Raw genomic sequence first — 19364 nt, 5'->3', positions numbered from 1 at the left:
ATGAAATTCTTTGGCTTTGTGCCAACAGCTGCACATTGCTGTGTTTGTACTGCACAAAAAGGATAAACCAAAGGGCACAATGTACCGCTCTCTGTGTTTTGGCAGATGCACACTGATATCTTGAACTGATTATGTGCCAGAGTTGCCATGCTTCACGTTTCCAATCCAGAGATACTTAAATAAGCCTTACAAAGATTTGAATGTCCACAGCTGCTGCGCAAATAATGATGAAGAAGCAAATGTTCATCCATTTTTACTTTATTCCCTTCAAATGTCTGCTATCTGTAATGATCCCACACAAATATACAGGTTTATAATTTGAACTCCTCGCCTGTTCTCTCAATTAAATGTTTGTTTTTTTCATTGCAATAATGCTGTGTACCTTATTTGTATTAATGTGAAATGAAGTGTTGTCAAATTTATGGGAAAGACATCATTACACAGCTAATTTACTGTGGATATGTAACGCTAACACTTTGTGGTGAAGAAGCCTCTGTACAGTAGCTTAATACTAAACTCCATGTTAACTTCATTAGCTTGATTTATTTTAATTTTTCAGAGAATTGCTTTAACTCACTAAATTATTACACCAATGATTACTACTATTTTCTCAGGTTTGGAGAATATGTACTGTATTGAAGCATATCTGTTGAATTTTTAGAAAGTGATAGAGTAGTTTTGTATTACTTGTATTTTAATATCTTTGAAATATCTGACAAAAGACTCTGTAATTAATCATAATTATTGTAATCAAAGAATCAAAACTTCAGGGCACAGTCTCTTTTCCCAGGACCTTCCCAAGAAATGATTTAACTAAGCGAAAATAAAGTGTTACCATTCGTTTTTGGCCATTTTGTACATGTTGGAATTGCAGCACATTCTAAATAACTTTAATTATTTTACGTATATGTTGCATCTTGACATTTTCTGTTTCGTTTTTTTTGTTTTTTTTTTCAAAATAAAAGAAAAAAATGTTAAAGGAACTCCATGGTTATATTAAAAAGCCACCAAGCCATACCTGACCTAATATCCACTGATGGACTGTATTGTACCTCTACCAAATTAATGGTGGACATTTATTCTCTGTCTTATTAATAACATCCATTAGATTATTGCTGTAGTCTTGGCTCACTCCCCTTTTCACCGTTTTTAAGATGTTTGGCATCACAGCATAATCAACTTAACCTTTAGCTCTCTCACTCCTCGGCCTTCACCATGCTCCACCATCCTGCCTGTGCCAGAGACTGCTTTGTCCTTGGTTGTGCCACACACATCCAGCTGTCCCTCTCAACTTTTTGGGAGACACAAAAATGACCATTTTGATGTACAAATATATCTGGATGTTTTTATGCCTCCGCCCGTGACTGTAGTGGCTCCTAACTCTTCTTGATTGACAATAATAGTAGAAGAACATTATTTACCAAATGTAAATTGCAATGACAAACCAATAACTATGAAATATCACTCTCGTCCATTATAGATGTGCCCACTTCGCCCTTGATATATAATTTTCCTCTACTGCTCTGCAATAACAAAACATTCTTGTCACCGTGATTTGTGGTCTAATATTTACAATGTTCCTTCAAATATTAAATCGAAAGAGCAATACAATTATTACGACAGCTTTTGGCATGGTAAATCTGTGCATCATAGGCTGAACATCTTTATTGACTTGCCAAATGTGCGTGTGAGCGTGTGAGTGTCTAATCGTCTTTACAATGTGACTTAGCCTGGCTAAAACGGCGAGTACGATATTTCTAAATCGACAAACGGCTAGTGCAGGCAGGTCAAATCGGATCGGGGTCCAACCGGAGGCGGGAGGAACAGAGACGGCGTGTTTGGAGACGAGAAACTGCTGTGTGGGATTGTGTGCGCGCACTTCCCCTCTCCGGAGCGCAAAGAGCCTCCTCTCGCTTTACGGAGCTTGTTTGCAATTCCTGCTCTTCGTGCCAGAGCCTGCAGCTGTCTCTGCTGCGTCCCACTGCCGCCGTGGTGGGAAATCGTCGCCCTGCTTGACGAAGACTCGCAGACTTTGTACCCCCCCACACCTTGAAATGTCGGCGCAAACCCGAAGGATATCACAACTTTTCAACAATTTCGAACACTGTTGGGAGACTGAACGAATACACCTGAGCGCTCGTAACTCCCGTCCGCGCGTTGACAGAAATCTTTGCAACTGTGAAGGCTTTAGGAATGTGGACTACAAGTCAATCTCAGCGGTGAGTGTTGTAATGCGTTCTTCATTTCTCGCTTTGTGTGTGTGCGCGCGTACACGCTCATGTTTGTCGGACTGCGCGGCATTCTGCAACATTCAGAGCTTGATTGTCAGGTCTGTGCATGATTGCTTTTCAATTCAACCTCATTTAAATTGTAATCCAAGCAACTATAGCGTGCACAAAATCAGACCACCTACAAATTGAACGTGTTGTTTTGTGGTTATGACTTCTTCGAAAAGCTAGTATAAACTTAAACAGCCAATATCTCCTCTTGTGTCCGTCCCTCTCATGCAGTGAACGGACCTGCCTCTGCCCCTGACACAATGACCACAGATTTGAATTTGACCGCTTTGCTGAATGTGGCAGACCTCCACAACCACACCAGAGGATGTTCTCTCACAAAGACAGGTTTCCAGTTCTATTACCTGCCCACCGTTTACATCATGGTTTTCATCACCGGCCTGGTGGGCAACAGCCTGGCCATTTGGATGTTCGTGTGCCATATGAGACCCTGGAGCAGCATCTCTGTCTACATGTTCAACCTGGCTCTCGCTGACTTCTGCTACGTGCTCTCCCTGCCTTTCCTCATTTTCTACTACTTCAACAAAACAGACTGGATATTCGGGGATGTTCTGTGTCGACTGCAGCGTTTTATATTCCACGTGAATCTTTATGGGAGTATTCTGTTTCTCACCTGCATCAGTGTTCACAGGTACACGGGGGTGGTGCACCCACTCAAGTCTCTGGGTCGACTGAAGAAGAAAAATGCAGTTATCACCAGCGCGTTGGTGTGGATGGTGGTTGTTATCGGTATCTCTCCCATCCTTTATTATTCCAGGACCGGCTTGAAGCGTAACGCAACCACTTGTTATGACACCACCACTGAGGATGAGTTACCAGGTTATTTCATCTACAGCATGATTTTGACTGTGTTTGGGTTCTGTATCCCTTTCATTATCATATTTTGTTGCTATGGCATGATTGTCAAAGCATTGATCTGCAATGATATGAACAATGCGCACCTGCGGCAGAAATCCATCCACCTGGTTATCATAGTACTTGCAGTCTTTGCCGTGTCCTACCTGCCGTTCCATGTGATGAAGAACCTCAACATGAGGGCGAGGCTGTACTTCCAGAGCCCTGACATGTGTGAGTTTAATAACCGCGTCTACGCCACCTACCAGGTGACGCGGGGGCTGGCCAGCCTCAACAGCTGTGTGGATCCTATTCTTTACTTCTTGGCTGGTGATACCTTCAGGAGGAAGCTGTCACGGGCCACTAAAAAGAACTCCAAGAAGGGGGACAATGTCCATCAGTCAAAGAGCGAGGAGACGGCACTCAACAGCCTGGCTGAGTATGTGGAGAATGGGGACCGGCGGCTGTGACAGGCCACCTCTGTGTGCCTGCTCATGGGTGTGGATCTCTGTTAGCTTTCCTAACCATGGTGGACTTGGAATAAATACATAAATAAATGCACTGTGTGGACTGAAGGCTGTATGTACAAATTTTTGGACGATGGTTTGTAGAAGTGTTGGACAAACACTCCCATCTACCCCTGTGATAACCATCGCTTGCTTGCAGCCTGTCGATGTTGATAAGCTATTGTACTGTATTGTCCTATACATGTATTGTACTCTAAATGTTTGAGCCATCACTTTAACTTTCTTGTCAAGTAGCTAGTGTTGCTTACACTTTGTACAAAATGAATATTATGATGAACCAGGATGGGGGAAACAGGCTGTCCTACAGGCAGTAATGTCCTGTTCATCAATTTGTTGGGCAAAAATAGGACTGAGTAATAGATAGAACCTTCTCAAGCCACGAGTTGACGTTCAATCAATAGCTATTAAGCAGGTGAGAGCTCGAGCTGAAGGAAGTCTATCAGGGATGGCTTTTAGTAGAAAAAGTAAATGCACTGAACCTGAGACTGCTGCATGGATGTGCCGTGCAGACATTGTAATGCTCTATGTCCGGCGAGACTCTGCTGAGACGGCCACCTATCACTCCCCATGTCTTTCTCCATCTATAACTGACGAGGTGAGAACTCCCGTCGACTACTTGTTCACTCTGACAGCTCAGAGAATAATGTCTGCAACGGCTCTGTTACAACAATCTTTCTCTCCTTAACCTGTTCCCTTCAGACAAAATGAGGAGATAATATTTACAGTATTTTTGTGCATATGATACTACAATTAATGTCTTTTATTTTTGGTAGGTGTACTGTACAGGATGTTGTGACGTTCCAGATTAGTCAGTATCACTAATCCAGACCTGTAGTGCATGATTCATGTATCAAAAACTGTTGTCAGTGAAATACTGACTCACCATAGCAAGTTCAAACTCTTTTTTTTTTTTTTTTTTTATTGCAACGTAGAGAAATTAAGGTTTTCAATGAGCAGAAAAGACACAAACAATCACCTGCTTTGTGACACCATTAATATCTTGAAGATTTGTTTGTATGAGATACCTCAAAGTAAATAGTGCACTGTGTTTGTATTTTTTGGCAGATAATCCTTTACGTTTTTTTGTATCTGTTGTAAACATCGTCGGTATATATTTTACCCTGGTCCATGTAGATGTTTGATGTCTGTACTAATTCCTTTGTAAATGTGTAATGTGGTCAGCTATGAGTGTCAAGAAAGGAAGTAAATCAGTTGTAGAGGATATTTGGGGCCACGTGTATGTTTGTCAAATAAATTTTTATATTTAAAATATGTCAGAAAATGTAGTGAGACTCATGTAATTCTTTATAAGATGGTGGGTAATTTTAAGTCTCATATTCAGAGCACTTGTGTCACCTTATTTGTATCAGCGGCACGTCTTCGGAGTTGAATGTGCGCACTGTTACGCGTGAACAAACACTGCTGGTTTCGGAGACATTCGTGCAGAGCTCTGTCCTCCTCGCTGCTCCTCCTTGTTCACCATGCCGCTGTTGACGTTCTCTTTTTCAACGCAGCCAGGAGGAAGTGAGAGGGACGAGGGAGGAATAAAGAGTGTCACCTTTTTCTCCTGGCTTATCCTAAGACTGCCTTTGTGTCCGTCACAATGGCAAGGAGTTATTGATGCAGACAGGGGTGTGAAGCTGTCGCCAGGAACCGGCGGCTGCACGATGTGGCCACAGGAAACCGACCAACCCTCTTCCTCCATACGGGGCCCATGAATACAAACAGCTTTTGATTTCCTGGCTTCGAGGTTGAAGCGTCATATCTAGCTTTGGCAAGTGTGTGTGTGTGTGTGTGTGTGTGTGTGTGTGTGTGTGTGTGTGTGTGTGTGTGTGTGTGTGTGTGTGTGTGTGTGTGTGTGTGTGTGTGTGTGTGTGTGTATATCTCTATATAGGAGAGCCTGAAGGCAATGGAGACCTTATTCAAGTAGTTGGCCGTTTTGGTCAGTGTTTCTGTTTCTGTTTGTTGGGTGACTCTTGTTTAATTTTCATCAGCAGCCCCTGCAGCATCCACGTGGACCACAGGCGTATGAATATATATGTATGTCTGTCTGTCTATTTGTGCTCCGGGCTCTGTGTACACGTGATTTTGTGAAAGGAAGGTTGGAGCCAACATCAGTGCTTTTGAGCCTGAGCGTCAAATCTTGACTTGCAGAGAGTCGGGAGGCTTGCCAGCACCTCCTCCCTCCCTTTCACCTCTTTTCTCTCACATCCTCCTCTCTCTGTTCTGAATGGTGAGTTAGAAAAAAAACAAAAAACTTCTCACTGCATTTCACCGTCCTGAAGGGTAGTGAATAATTGTTGGGAGGAGACAATTTGGTAACACAGAGGACAACAAAAGTGTGGAGAGTGTGTTTATCCCTTTAGACACTGTTGGTGGGATAGGAGCCCATATGGTCCCCCACCACCAACTCAGCTAAACTGAATTACTGAGCTTTGTTCTTGTAGATTTACAGTGAGACGTGGCATGACATCCGGATCCAACACAGGGGCACCGTCTGCTCGAGCCAAAAACTACCAGTAACCGCACAAAAAGCAAATGTAATCAAAATGGCAGCGTGCGGTTCTTTGGTGAGAAACCCGTGATACAAACAATCATGTGACGGCTGCACTGATGTGGTGCAGTTGCAAAGTCCAGTGGATCCATTGACATTATGTGAGAGAGCTGCAAAAACCACGAGATAGTATAAACATAAATGTACAGAAATTGTGACATTGTTTAATCATTACTGAATCATACAATAACTTGAAGCCTTAAGATACTTTATTGTGTAACAGGGACATCATGATAAAGTATATTTGTATTGGAACAGTACACATGCTTTGCAGAGCTTTGAGCCGTTCATTGGTTTGATTCTGTGTCTGTTTATATACAACACGGTGCAGTTTTTCAAGAAAAGTCACACAACCAGTTACGTGTTTTCCAACTGCAGCAGCTATGTAAACATGTTATAAAAATATTTAGTTCCTGGAGTCGTGGTTACAACACTGCAAAACATCCCTGCTTTGATAATAACTTGCTCCTATCAGTCTCCCACACAAACCAAAACCAGCAACAGTTATTGCTCTTATATGGTATTGTCACACTGAACTGACATATTTTTGATATTCCAACTGTGCCCACTTTTTAAAACAACAAAACACAGGACATTTTTGAGCACACATCAAGCAGCAGACTCCAACATGTGAGAGGATCGAGGTTGTTGATGCATGCCCAAATGCAAACAAGTATGTGTGTGTTTGTGTGTGGGGGTGTGGAGGCACACATCACAGATACGATTCCGTAGAATAATTAATCAACTCATCAACCAACAGTCACACAAAGAAAATGCATATTTAAACCTGTCTTTCTTGTGTTCGCAAGCACAGAGGCATATCTTGCTTGTATGTCAGGTCGTGTGTGTCTGTCAGCAAGAATTTAAAAGTGACCCTACGTTGATATAGTATGTCAGTATACATGATATTCAGGAAACTGAACCTACTGTTGTTGTATATTCTGTCTCGCAGTATTATATCCTGCATATACAAAAAATATATTTGACTATTTCCTTGATACCATTTTTGCTTTTTATCTCCAGATCTCCAGATCAGCTGAAGCAACAACCTTTATTACATTTCTGACATTATTTGCATTTGTAACCAGTGAACATAACCAACTACATTTGCTCAAGTGGTAAATACAATTCTGAGGCGCTCGTATGGAAAGTTCATTTTATGCTGCTTCGTGTTTACAGTTCACTTCATTTATTTAGATGATACAGTTACTTCTAGTTAGCATGTAAAATGTAATCCATTGTTATACAACAAATTTAACCACCCATAAAATGGGTAAATATAGCTCCACCCCATAAGCAGCTGCAACATGAAACCGCTATAGAGATGAAAGTACCAGTAATAATAATCTCATTGTGATAAACAGTATAATATGCACCACTGAAAGAAACCATTTGGCTCGCCAGTACAGTACTTTTACAGTAATATTTTGAAAGATCTGAAAATGCCGTTCCTCATTGTTAATTATACAAAGACTATTTTGTCAATAGAAATATTTAGTAACAAAATATCAAACAGGCAGAACATTTATCGTTTGTTTTTGTGTAAATCTTTCATTGAATATGGGTGATCCTGGTTTTGAGTTTCAATCTTCTCATTCATCCTTTAATTCATTCAGCCCAGTTGTTAGTGTGTACATGTTTTACAGTAATCCTGCTGTCATTTGAGACCTTGCCACTCCCACCTGTCTGTCTTTGCCCCCAGTACAATCACCCGACCTGCTCTACTTCCCCGCTCACACCTGTACTCCACTCTCTCATGAGCTCCCTTGTATGCATACCGCTCCGTTTCGACATGTTCTCTGCCAGATTGTCTTTGTGCCTTCGCTTTTTATCGCCATGTTCTCTGCTTGCCCGTTTTGATCCTGAGCGTGCTTTGGACCATGCCTATGTTTCTACTTTGTTTGCCCGCTTGGATTTTTGGATCTTTATGAAGACTCTTTAGTTCAACATCTCCCTCCAGAGTCATGGTCTTGGTTCCCTCTCCTGACAACTGTGACAGCTCTAATAGTGACTATCCATTATGATCTGTGGTCGTGGCTGTTTTTGTTGCGTTCATATGTCTACATCGTCAAAGCCGCTGCCCACAACATACGGAGCTATAAAGAATGAATGGCAGGTTATCAGGAGTACCAATGGCCCAGGGGGTTGGCTGCTTTTAATATTAAAGGCTATCTGAAATGAAACTGTGATGACTACCTTTGGGGCAATATATTTGTTGTTACCTCTGGTGTTGGCCTTTGACCCTATGAAATAACTTCATCCTGTTGTCAGACATAGATGTTCAGATCTTTGGTCTAGCCCTTGTATGGACAAGTACAAAACAAAACGACTCTACCTGCTCTGTTACTGTACAGATGGAGTAAACATCATTTTTAACATTATGCCTTACTGCTAAGTCACGATTATGACTTGGACTGCAGCCAGTGACAACAATAGTGTACTACATTTGCATATACAATGTGCAAGGATGGAGGTGGGACTGGAAAAACAAGTGTTGGAGGGTGTGTGAGACGGAGGAAGGGCTGTCATATTTTGACTGTTATAAGGTTTATGATCGATATCTCTGCAGCCACTCTCGTCTGGCTTCTTGTCGATTTTCTGCTGCTTCTTGGCGTCGTCATCGATCATCTTGAACGACCGGCTTACTGGCTGACATTCACAATCCTACTTCTGTGATTTTGTACAATGGGGTCAAAATGGTTCCATAAAGCACTTTAACCCAGACTGAGAGGAAGATGTCTGAAAGTCTTGAAAGGTTGGTGTCTAAACAAAACTTCAAGTCCTTCAAGTGTTCATCTTGGACATTTTCTGCAATATACAGTATATTAATTTACAGATCCCTAACATATATCACAAGAAGTAGTTTTGCAAACGGCCTGTCAGAGCTGGGTTATGAGAGCCTTGTCAGACATAGCAGAGAAGGGCTGCACTGTCAGATAAGACTTATGAGATAGGAAGTAGTGGTGAAGTGTACTGCAGTTAAATAAAAGGGGCCCTGCTGCTTGGGAGAACAGGGAAGAGATCTTATCGCTCAGTTCAAAAACCGTACAGCTTTATGCATGTTTTGCTGCTCTGTCCTTTAATTAATGTATTGGTGTCTACAATATCAATCTATTGTCTATGTCTGGGCTCTTTTCTCACAGGGGAAGAATGTATTTATTATCTATATCCAAATACACATTAGCCGTGGAAAAAAATATATATATAGAAAAGCCAAGGGCCAACGATGAAGCCATAAGGTTTCAGAGTTTCAAGAATTACATTTGATGATAACGTAAAACTAAAATGACCCTGAACTAACTCAGATTTAAATTAATGCCAAAGGCCTAACTAGAGGACGGCGCTGTGCAGGAAACCATAACTGAAAAAAGGAGACATCTCTCAAAAACTATGAAAGAAGGCTCTTACTGCCTGCAGCTTGTCCATAAGTTACAAAACTACTGTAATGGGTGATGAGCTATGCATTCCACTGAGGGTGGGATGCTTTTATTAGCTGGCATCCTGTCAGTTTGCTCTGTGGCCTGCTGCAGGGTGGATGATAAATCGCTCAAGACCAAAGTTTATGTACCGGCAGATTACATCCACCTCGCAGTGTGTCGGTGTGTGTGTGTGTCACAGAAAATAGGAATATGTTTGTGTGTATGAAAGAAGAGGAGTTTGCAGCAAGCTGCGCGTAGGCGACGTTATATACAGCAGGTGAATAATGGAAATATTAAACAAACATAGCCATATATGCTGTCAACAAGTAAGAAGAAGGGTCATCCTTTATGTACTCTTCCTCACCACTTTTGGTTCGGCCCTGTGCTGTAGCTAGGGAGAGGAAGACATAAGCTTCTGTATCTGTGAAGGATTAGATCTCTACACACCATTTTATACAACCTCGCAGGAAGATTCATATTTGTTTAGACCTGACTTGAATTGTTTTAATTCAACTGCATAAATCAGTTCAGCTGCGTTTGTCTTTTAAATGATCAGCAGAAGGAATCAATGGCTTTGACCAATATATGACCCCCAAATCATTATATTGCTATGACTGTGGCACGATAGCCTACCACATTAGCCAAATACATTAAAGCACCTTATAAACATAGCCTTAACTCTTTGGTATTTTTCTATAAGATGAATATTTGTGATTAAATAAACACTGATTAATCCTGACTATGCAGACTTATTATATTGTCTCACCTGACTTCCTCCGTTGCTCCCATCATAATTACTGAGCCTAGATGTCACTTACATAACAACAACATCTGAGAGGCACATTTATTTCTGCAATGTAATGGATAAAAAATGGTTTTCTTAAATAATTTTATTGATATATTTGTGAAGGCATGTGGTTTAAGTTCTATGTAATCATTTGGAAAACATCAACATGCTGGACAGAAGGTCAGAATCCATAGTCACAATGTTGGCCTCACTAAAAACTTTAAAACAAACTTATTTTAAACATTAAAAAATCATTAAAGTTTCATAATATTGTGAAGGACTTGAAATAACCCATTACAATCTAATTAATAACTGCAGCTTTGAAAATTCTCATGAAAAAGCAGTGATAGCAGATCTCTTCTGAAGTTGACACTGGTGCTAATTAACGTTTAACTTTCTCTTTGTATGATTGATTTAGCTACTTCAAAGTAAATCCCTTCAAAGTTCTTTTTAATAATGTGCCTCCATTAATTTGTCCCTTCCTCCACTCAATACCATTTGTACTGGTGGTTCACATGCACACTGACAGGGGTCACTTCCAGTGTTGTACTTCTTATTCTGGCCAGCGAGTGTTAGATCCACACCGATAGAGATATAGCGGCATTATCAGGAAGTCAGCCACCCATGAAGTTTATGAGACAGACATACACCTTACATGCTTACCAGGTGACTCAAATATACGGTTTCTCTCTTTTATCACTGCTGCACTGTTAGTTCAGGTGTGTTTGAAGTGGGAAATGTACCAAGGGAGGGTCTTGTTTTTCCACATTAAGTCCAAGTTAAGATAAGATTTTGTCAGCTTCCGGATACAGAAATGAAGTCCATCATGGTGTGCATTACAAAACCAAACTTTTTGTGGAGTCTCATCAGATTTTATTCGATTTCTTGCTCCACCTTTTTTCTCTGCGTGAACCATGCTTTCTTTCAATTCTACTGACACACGCACACACACATCTAAAGAACAAGAGTTAATCAAAGCAAGACCCAAAACAGCAATGACATTTGTAAAAATTTTCATATGCAACACCTGCTTTTGTGCTACCAATTTCCCCTTTGACCTCTCCCAGTCGCTCATAAATTCTCCTCCCCTATCCTGGCCTCCTCCAGTGATTAGTCATTCTGTCTCCAGAGACTTCTCCTTCCTATTTCTCTTTTCTTCTTTTCTCTTCCCCTCGTTGTTTAGATTCTATTATCCCGTGCTGCTTCGCTGCCTCACCCTATTAATCCTAGCAGTTCAGTGTGTGTACTTGTGTTTGTTCATAGATGTCTGTGTAGGCTGCGAGCGGTACAAGTCTGAGAGTGTATAGCAGCCGCTGAATGTCTGGGAATGATTAATGGTCTGGGTTAGGCGGGGTGAAGAATTGCAACACAAACAGATGCATGCAGTAACCCACATATACACACATGTAGACGCACACTTACTTTTATGTAGGTGTCCTATTAATATCTTGTCTGGGAGGGCGAGGCGGGGGGGGGGGGGGACAGGTTTCAACTGAAGGTTGTGTCTCACTCAGAGTTTTCTCCTAAATGACACTGTAGACTGTTGAGGTGAGCAACGGTAGTTTCATAATTACATTCTTCTTTAATGATGCGTAACTCCTCTTATAGCACATCATTTTCACTTCATTGTCTCTACATCCCCATTTCACTTCCCTCTGTGAAACAGTTCACTGAGTGAGACACAACCTTAAAGAGGAATGTAATTATGAAACTACCGTTGCTGACCTCAACAGTCTACAGTGTCATTTAGGAGAAAACTATAACAGACAACAGCCATTTACTCCTGGTAAACAACTTTGCATCGGTTGTTTAGACTACACAAACTATGGTTTTATGTTTGTGATTCCCTCTGGACCAACACAAGTGTGTGTGTGTGTGTGTGTGTGTGTGTGTGTGTGTGTGTGTGTGTGTGTGTGTGTGTGTGTGTGTGTGTGTGTGTGTGTGTGTGTGTGTGTGTGTGTGTGTGTGTGTATGCGTAAGATGATCCAGTTGTCCTGGATTCCCGGCTAAACTTAGCCAAGTGACTGAACTGAAGTCACGACTGAGTGGTCACCGGCGAGGTTCATTCAGCGGTCGGTCAGGGTCGTCGCGGTGCACTTTTGTCTGAGAAAAGATGGCCTGGTTACCTGCTTCAGACGCCTGCTGATCTCACAGCCCATGAGCTCACTGATCAAATGAATATTGATCCAGCGGGGGACAGCAGTCGGTGGCTGTGAGTCACACAGGCCGGACTTCGAGGACTTGTGGGCAGGTAGTGGGTTTAGGGTCATGTCAATACTAATGCAGATACAAATAAAGTCGATTTAGGCTCTCCATTCACATCTAGTGTGTGTTTCTCACCGCAGGAGAGAGATTTTCTTTTGTAAACGTCCCTCAACCTGATTCATTGAGAATTATTTTGAGTCTCTGTAGTCTTAATAGAAAAATTGACCTTGATGACAACATGATTAACCTTTCGCCTATCTTTGTGATCACTTATCATGTTTCCTGCATTGTCAGTGCCTGTGTCGTTACCCCTACCAGAGAAACCATTTTGTAATGCCACAATAAGAAGAACACGGTAAACGATCAAATAATTTAGAATTCCTGTCAGTGAGTTCAGTTTCAGGACTTGAGTGTTTTGCATGTTTACAGGGACACTTGCATAGAACTGCCCTTATCAGAGGAACAACCACCATTAATGTGAAATTAAAATGCAAATGTAACAGCTGCTTTCTTACAATGAAAAGTCGAAACATCGAGTCTCATAGTGATGGCATAACTGCAGGGTGAGTCTGGCACATAACCCCTTTACACTGCAACCTGTCATTTTCACACTGTGGGTTTTGAACAAGTTAAACAAACAAGATTTAATGAGTTAATTCGTGAGCTTTCGAACTGCTTGCTGGTGGACCGATTTCTTTTTTTTTTAAACATTTGAGCTTGAAGGCTTCAGTTAATTTAACCATCTCTTGAGTGTAGAATCTCTTTTCATTTAGTGACACAGCCATGAGATTAAGGATCTTTTTTATGACTACACTAAAATAATGAAGATGGGAAATAAGAAATTTATAAATAGTATATGGCACTTTGCAATCAGAGATGGAAGGAGTAAATAAAACCATCTAAGAGTACAGACTCCTTCTCTTTTTATTACCTCGGACATGTATTGAAAGTCATTCAAGCACTTCCTGCATTTGCAGTAGGCAGAATTATATATTGTGAGAAGTCAATTACTTTACTCGTCTATTCAATGTTTTCTATGAAACCCCAGAAAACCTGAGAGACTTCCCATTTCCTGTTTAAAAGATTGTGTGGGTGGAGTCAGTTAGAGAAAGAGTGCACACACACATACTCACATGCATACAACCACCTTTTATTTTAATAGATGAATTGCTCCCATTGTGTTAGCAGCAGCAGTAATTAAATTGCTGCTGGGATTCATTCATTTTTCTTTTGACATGACACTGGACCGTAGACTTCACGTTCCCCAGAATGACATCTGGTTATGACAAGACTTTTCGCATCTGCCTGCAGACTTTACAAAACTGCTCCTGTCTCCCGAGGCGACCTTCAAGCTGTAAACCATGAAACAAACACACTCGCTTGCAGCATCTGTCAGCTTCAGTGAGGGAGTGAAAATGTCAGACTCTTCTCTGTGATGATGATGTTTACTGTAACTTTCAACTCTAAACTTTAACCCCCGGCAGTCAACTGTACTGAACTGGATAGAGCTGTATGTATTATTAATGATGGCCAAATTCCACACATGAAAGCCTGGCTTTGTGGGCTGGATGAAAGACCCTGTGTCTACTCTCTCTCTGTCACCCTGTTTCTCTCTATTTACTATTTCTTTCTGTTTTCTGCTATCTGCCATATCTTATATTACGTAATCTCTTGCTTTATTATTTTTTTCTGATTCATTTTGTGATCAATTAGGTTGAAAAGTTGTATGTCACATGCCAATGACTCTGTCAGTTTCTCTTCCGACTGTTCTGCCGCTGTTGGGGAGGATAATGGCATTTTACACAAAACAACAGCCTTTTGTCCTCCTTCTTTCCGAACAATACCCAATTCTCATCGAGCAGGATGAGAAAATGTATTTTCGTTGCAGTATTTGTGCATTGTATTTGTGACTGTTTCAGAAATGTAAAGCTAGCTACAATACACATCTAGAAAGAAAAAATATGACAAAATTCAAATCAGCCTATATAGGGATTATTTCCCATTAATTTCCCAGGGTGATTCTATTCTGTCTGTGAGAAATGGCACGAATGCTGCACACTTCACAGCTCTCACACCGCAGTGTGGAGCCTCTTGCTCACCTGAGCTGTGAGGTATTTAAATTCATGCCGGGTGACAGCATATTCAATGGATGTAGGTCTGCTGCCCTCCATTGGACAAAGACTCTCACTGCAGAGAGGAGAGGTAGAACTGCTCCACTGCTCCAATAATTCCTTTTACCCTTTTAACTCTTTAACTCTTTAAAGCAACACTTTAAAGCACATTTTAGTTGTAATCAGTTTAAAGATGATTCCTCTCGCTCACATATTTTCATCTGAATAGTTCCAAGTTGAAGCTTATTTTAAAGTCATTGTAACTCACATGGACACAAAGGTAAACGCAATTCTGTTCTTCATGGACTTTGTGCAATTTAGGACACACATTTAAGGACATTAAGTGCCAATAGCTTGAATTCAATACCGGGTCTTGAATTATTTGTATACCAATTATATAAATTGTATTTTTACAAAAATAAAATCGCATTAAAAATTACATTACACACTATGGCACACATCTTTAGTTTCCATGCAGTTATTTTCTGTTGCTACAATTTCAGAGGTGTCCCCTAAACGCCTCACAACCAGGGTATTGGTTGACTCTACAATTTACAGATGTTTCATAAATGCCTCACGAGCAGACTATCGACGCCAGGCTGCAGCGCGCATTTCCACCTGTACTGCAGCACGGCAACTCAGACAGGTGTGTGTTCAACAGTTAGGTAGAAAGAATGACATTAGATGTTCCAGTGTGAGATTTACCTGAACTGAAACCGGGTGAGTTTATGCAGCATACGTAGGGTGCAGGATATGTAGGCCTATGGAAAATGCCCTGACTCACTGATACTAAGATTCACTCCTGCACAGCAAAAGTTAGGCCCTGTAAAGTGAAAATGTGGCCTATAAGATATTCAGATAACTTTATACTGTCTCAAATTTGTCGTTACTCTGGCATGTATTGCTGAAGCATAGCTGTTGTCCTTAACCAGTAAATGCAGATTATTATTTTTTTCAATTTCATTGTTATTTTTAACAGGATGGCATACCCATGAAAGCCTAATGATTTGCTCAACTAGATTGTTCGTCTTCCTTGTGTCTGCCTGATGCAAGATTTTTTTGTTGTTGTCTTTTTAGGGTGAAGTAGTGAAAAGAAAAGACACAGTAGCTGCTACATTTTGTTTCCACAACTTTTATTTTGAAGAGTACAGCTGTATCATCTAATCACAAAATGGCTTTGTGAAGCACTGTGCTCATGTCGTTGTTAGAAAGATGGGTGGGGAACTTCTACCATCTGGATTATTTAATCAGGAAACACACATTGCCCTAGAGGATGAGTAGAACTACAAACTATGTAAATAAAGCTATCATTTCAGGAGGCTGTAAACAGCCAAATCAGAACAAAGTAATAACATTTTGCCACAAGTCTTTGCTCTTTGAAATTATGGCCTGAAACTTGAAAGGTCTCTCTGGGATGAAAACATTGGAGGGGACACCCGCTGTCATTAATTAGCTCAGTGATCTCAGGCATTTTAATTAGTCTGCACTCTGCAGTCACTCTCACTGGACCAAGAGTGAAGATTAAAGACCTGTCACTATACATCTTATTGTGCTGTTGTAGATGTCCAACACCTCCTGAATGGATCACATGAGGGCCGTTCTCTGCTATTTCAGGTGATTCAATTAGAACGTGCTGTGCATGACATGAGACGAAAGCGGTATTAGGTGAGGGGCAATGAGTTCAGACCCCAGAGGTTACAAGCAGCTCTAACTGCTAAGATCTGTGGATTAAGACAGTTTTAACAATAGAAACAAAGCAGCTCCAACCTAAAGTTCAATGAACCAACACTTCACCATGATAAAGTGCAGTGTTTGACCTCCTCTTGCCACATACTTTGTGGCTCATGATAAGGCAACCAGACTTCCTCCTTTGCTTCCCTCAAGTCATACAGACAATACAGGGTTTTGTCACTTGACTTGTTGGGCCTTTGTTGATATTAATGGTGTCTCACATGATTCTGTTTAAGGTTGCTCAACTAACTTAAAATGTGAATATGTGTCAAAATAAGCTGCTTGCACAGCAAACCTTCAGAGAACTGATGTCATGACATCACATCCAGCCTATGATCCTGGAAATCTCTGTAAATTTGGCATTTTTCTGTGGATTTCTTTCCATAAATTGCCATTAGAAATGGAAACCTTTTGTTTTTAACAAGTAAATAAGAATTACTTTTAGGGCAGAGAAAAAAGTCTCAATGTCCCTACAACTGAACTATCCAGTTCAGTCATCATAACTTGGTTTCAAGTCTTTTAAAATCATCAGTCTAAAAACTGTTCTGCTGTTATTACAGACTCACCTGAACTAATGATAACCAGTGGATTCGCTAATGGACTGTCTGGCTGTGACCTATAGCCTGCAAATGTTGGGGCAGGTAAGAGCATAAATATTAAATAACCAATTACAGTAGACTGTTTTTAAAACCTACTATATTTATCTCAACACATGAAGTGAGCAACGCAAAACACTGTTGAGAACATCTCTGTTCCAAAAATGGATTTTGCCACAGGGATTAAAAAAAATGTTTACAAGAGAACCCAGAAGTTTGGTTTGCACTTCAGCCCTTTGAAAACTGTAATGTTTAGGCGACCTGTTTTTCTTTTTATTCCACATTATAGCCTAGATGTCAAGAAAAAAGTTCAAAAATGTAAGCACGCCTCAGGCACCCACTATTTTTAAAGCTCCTATATTGAATGTTTTACTTTAAAAAAAATAGATCAAGTGTGTATATGTATAAGTACATATCGCTCATTGATATTTATCTGAGCAAGCTCCGTGGAGAGTTTCTTTTTTCTCTTTATTTCCTGTCCTGCAACTTCATTTCAGTCTCACTGCTCTCCTCAGTGTTGCCTTTTGATTTAATGTAAAAAAAAAAAAAAAAAAAAAAAGCTCTTGAGAAAGGTACTGTTCCTGCCGAGGACCAAACATCAGTCAGTCAACTTTAGATAGAAGCTGGTGAACAAAATTCAATGGCTGAAATTTTTTCTCTGAGACTAAAAACAGAGCTAAAAGAAATATTATGTTTCAACTTTGGGTCATCAAGTGGCCCAAAACATGGCTCTAAATGTATACTAATGTTGATCTGTATGAATGGGTCAGAAGTCCCATCAATTTAAAAGGTTTTACCACGTCAATGTTGTGTTTACTGCTTATTTCTACTGCCCTGAAAAAAACAAAAAAAACTTGATGCAGATTTAAAAGTTACGTCCAGATTTTGAGCACTGGCACAGTATCATGTGACTGTAACCAGTATTCATGTACATACTATGTGTAAAGTGTAAGAGATAGAAAGAAAAAGCTACAGCCCTTGTTCTGCGGAAATATGCATTCTAAAGTAAGTTATCAGCAGAATGATTTAAGAGTTGCTTAATCGTTGGAAAATCCCTGTTTGAGTTTCACCAGAAAATCTGTTGAGTGACAGTCAAGGAACAATAACAAAGTGACAACTCGTTCTTTTAATGTGAACTGTACATGGACATATGAGAACTGTTTTAAGCTTTGAATGCTGGGGTTGGTTTTGTAATATAATTTCATACCCCTCAGTTTGCAAGAGACTCTGTGCTCATTAAGGTTGTGTTTTTGCTGCAGTTTGTTGATTTGTCATCAGGATGATGAAAAACAACCTGCCAAATTTGATCAAACTTGATACAAGGTATAGCATGGGTCAAGAAATAACCCATTCAACTTTGGTGGCGATCTACAAATTATTTTTCAACTTTTGCAAAATTGAGAATTTAGCCTACAAAATGCCCTGCACCTAAAAATCCAGTAGGTGGCAGTAAGGTTCACAAGAGACAAAGAATTCTAGAAATACTTGACTCCGTATCACAATCCACATTCATATATACCAGTAATCTTCCAGAATAGATATGTACTTGCTCAAATTTAGTACAGCAAGCAGCTGTAATGGCGCACTCGGGGACACGTGGTTTTATAGGGGAGAAACAGAACAACTGCAACAGTTGAGATTTTAAACTGATTCTTTTTAATCACTAATCTCAAGTACATCTTTATTCACAGAGCTGTTATCAACAAAACCCTCTGATATCAAAGAAAATGGCACTCTAAGCCAAACTTTGTCTTACTGTGACAATACACTCAACGGACACACTTCTGTATCTTTGTGTCTGGTTTAGACATTATAACAGAGACAGCAAAACCATCCCAGATTAAAGCTAGAGATTACAATATTGTCATCTAAATTCTTCCTTCAGCACACTGTTATTTTAAAAAAACAAAAAAACTTTCATCATAACATATCTCGGGTGCTAGCAACCCTGTGCACTTTTCATATCAAATCATTGTTGACATTTGGACACCAGGGCACTGTGAAAGACAAATAGTTTGAGCAATATCAGGGAGCTGAGTGCTTAGGAGAAAAACTGAATGAATTGTCATACAGTCCAGGGTTACACAGTCCAACGTATGCATGTGGTGGTTGGGATAGAGTAAATATGAAAAATCAATGTTTATCTTCTTTCTGTGAGTAATAAAATGCATGTAAAACAAAAAGGTTGCTTTTAATTGTTGCTGGAGTTTGTGTCTTTTTAAATTTAGTTTCTTTACTAACACTGACAGTCTTTTATTCTGTGTCAAATATCTCGGAGCAAACAGTGTTTCTTTTTAGAAGCA

At 40.3% G+C, this 19364-nt stretch overlaps 1 protein-coding gene across 1 annotated transcript; it reads left to right on the top strand.

Moving 5' to 3' along the window:
- Positions 1-1819: 1819 nt before the first annotated feature.
- Positions 1820-4930, top strand: p2ry1 (purinergic receptor P2Y1). The gene is made up of 2 exons (XM_069706280.1): positions 1820-2219; positions 2511-4930. Exon 2 carries the CDS (start codon positions 2540-2542, stop codon positions 3599-3601), a length of 1062 nt encoding a protein of 353 aa, XP_069562381.1. The 5' UTR covers positions 1820-2219; positions 2511-2539; the 3' UTR covers positions 3602-4930.
- Positions 4931-19364: the final 14434 nt, after the last annotated feature.

The sequence above is a fragment of the Brachyistius frenatus genome, unplaced genomic scaffold (assembly GCF_029030835.1).
Source record: "Brachyistius frenatus isolate BFR_SWC_R1_liver_20210118 unplaced genomic scaffold, ASM2903083v1 Contig_62, whole genome shotgun sequence".
Classification (NCBI taxonomy): Eukaryota; Metazoa; Chordata; class Actinopteri; family Embiotocidae; genus Brachyistius; species Brachyistius frenatus.
The sequence above is the reverse complement of the archived record's forward strand: the minus strand, read 5'-3'. Positions and strand labels throughout refer to the sequence as shown.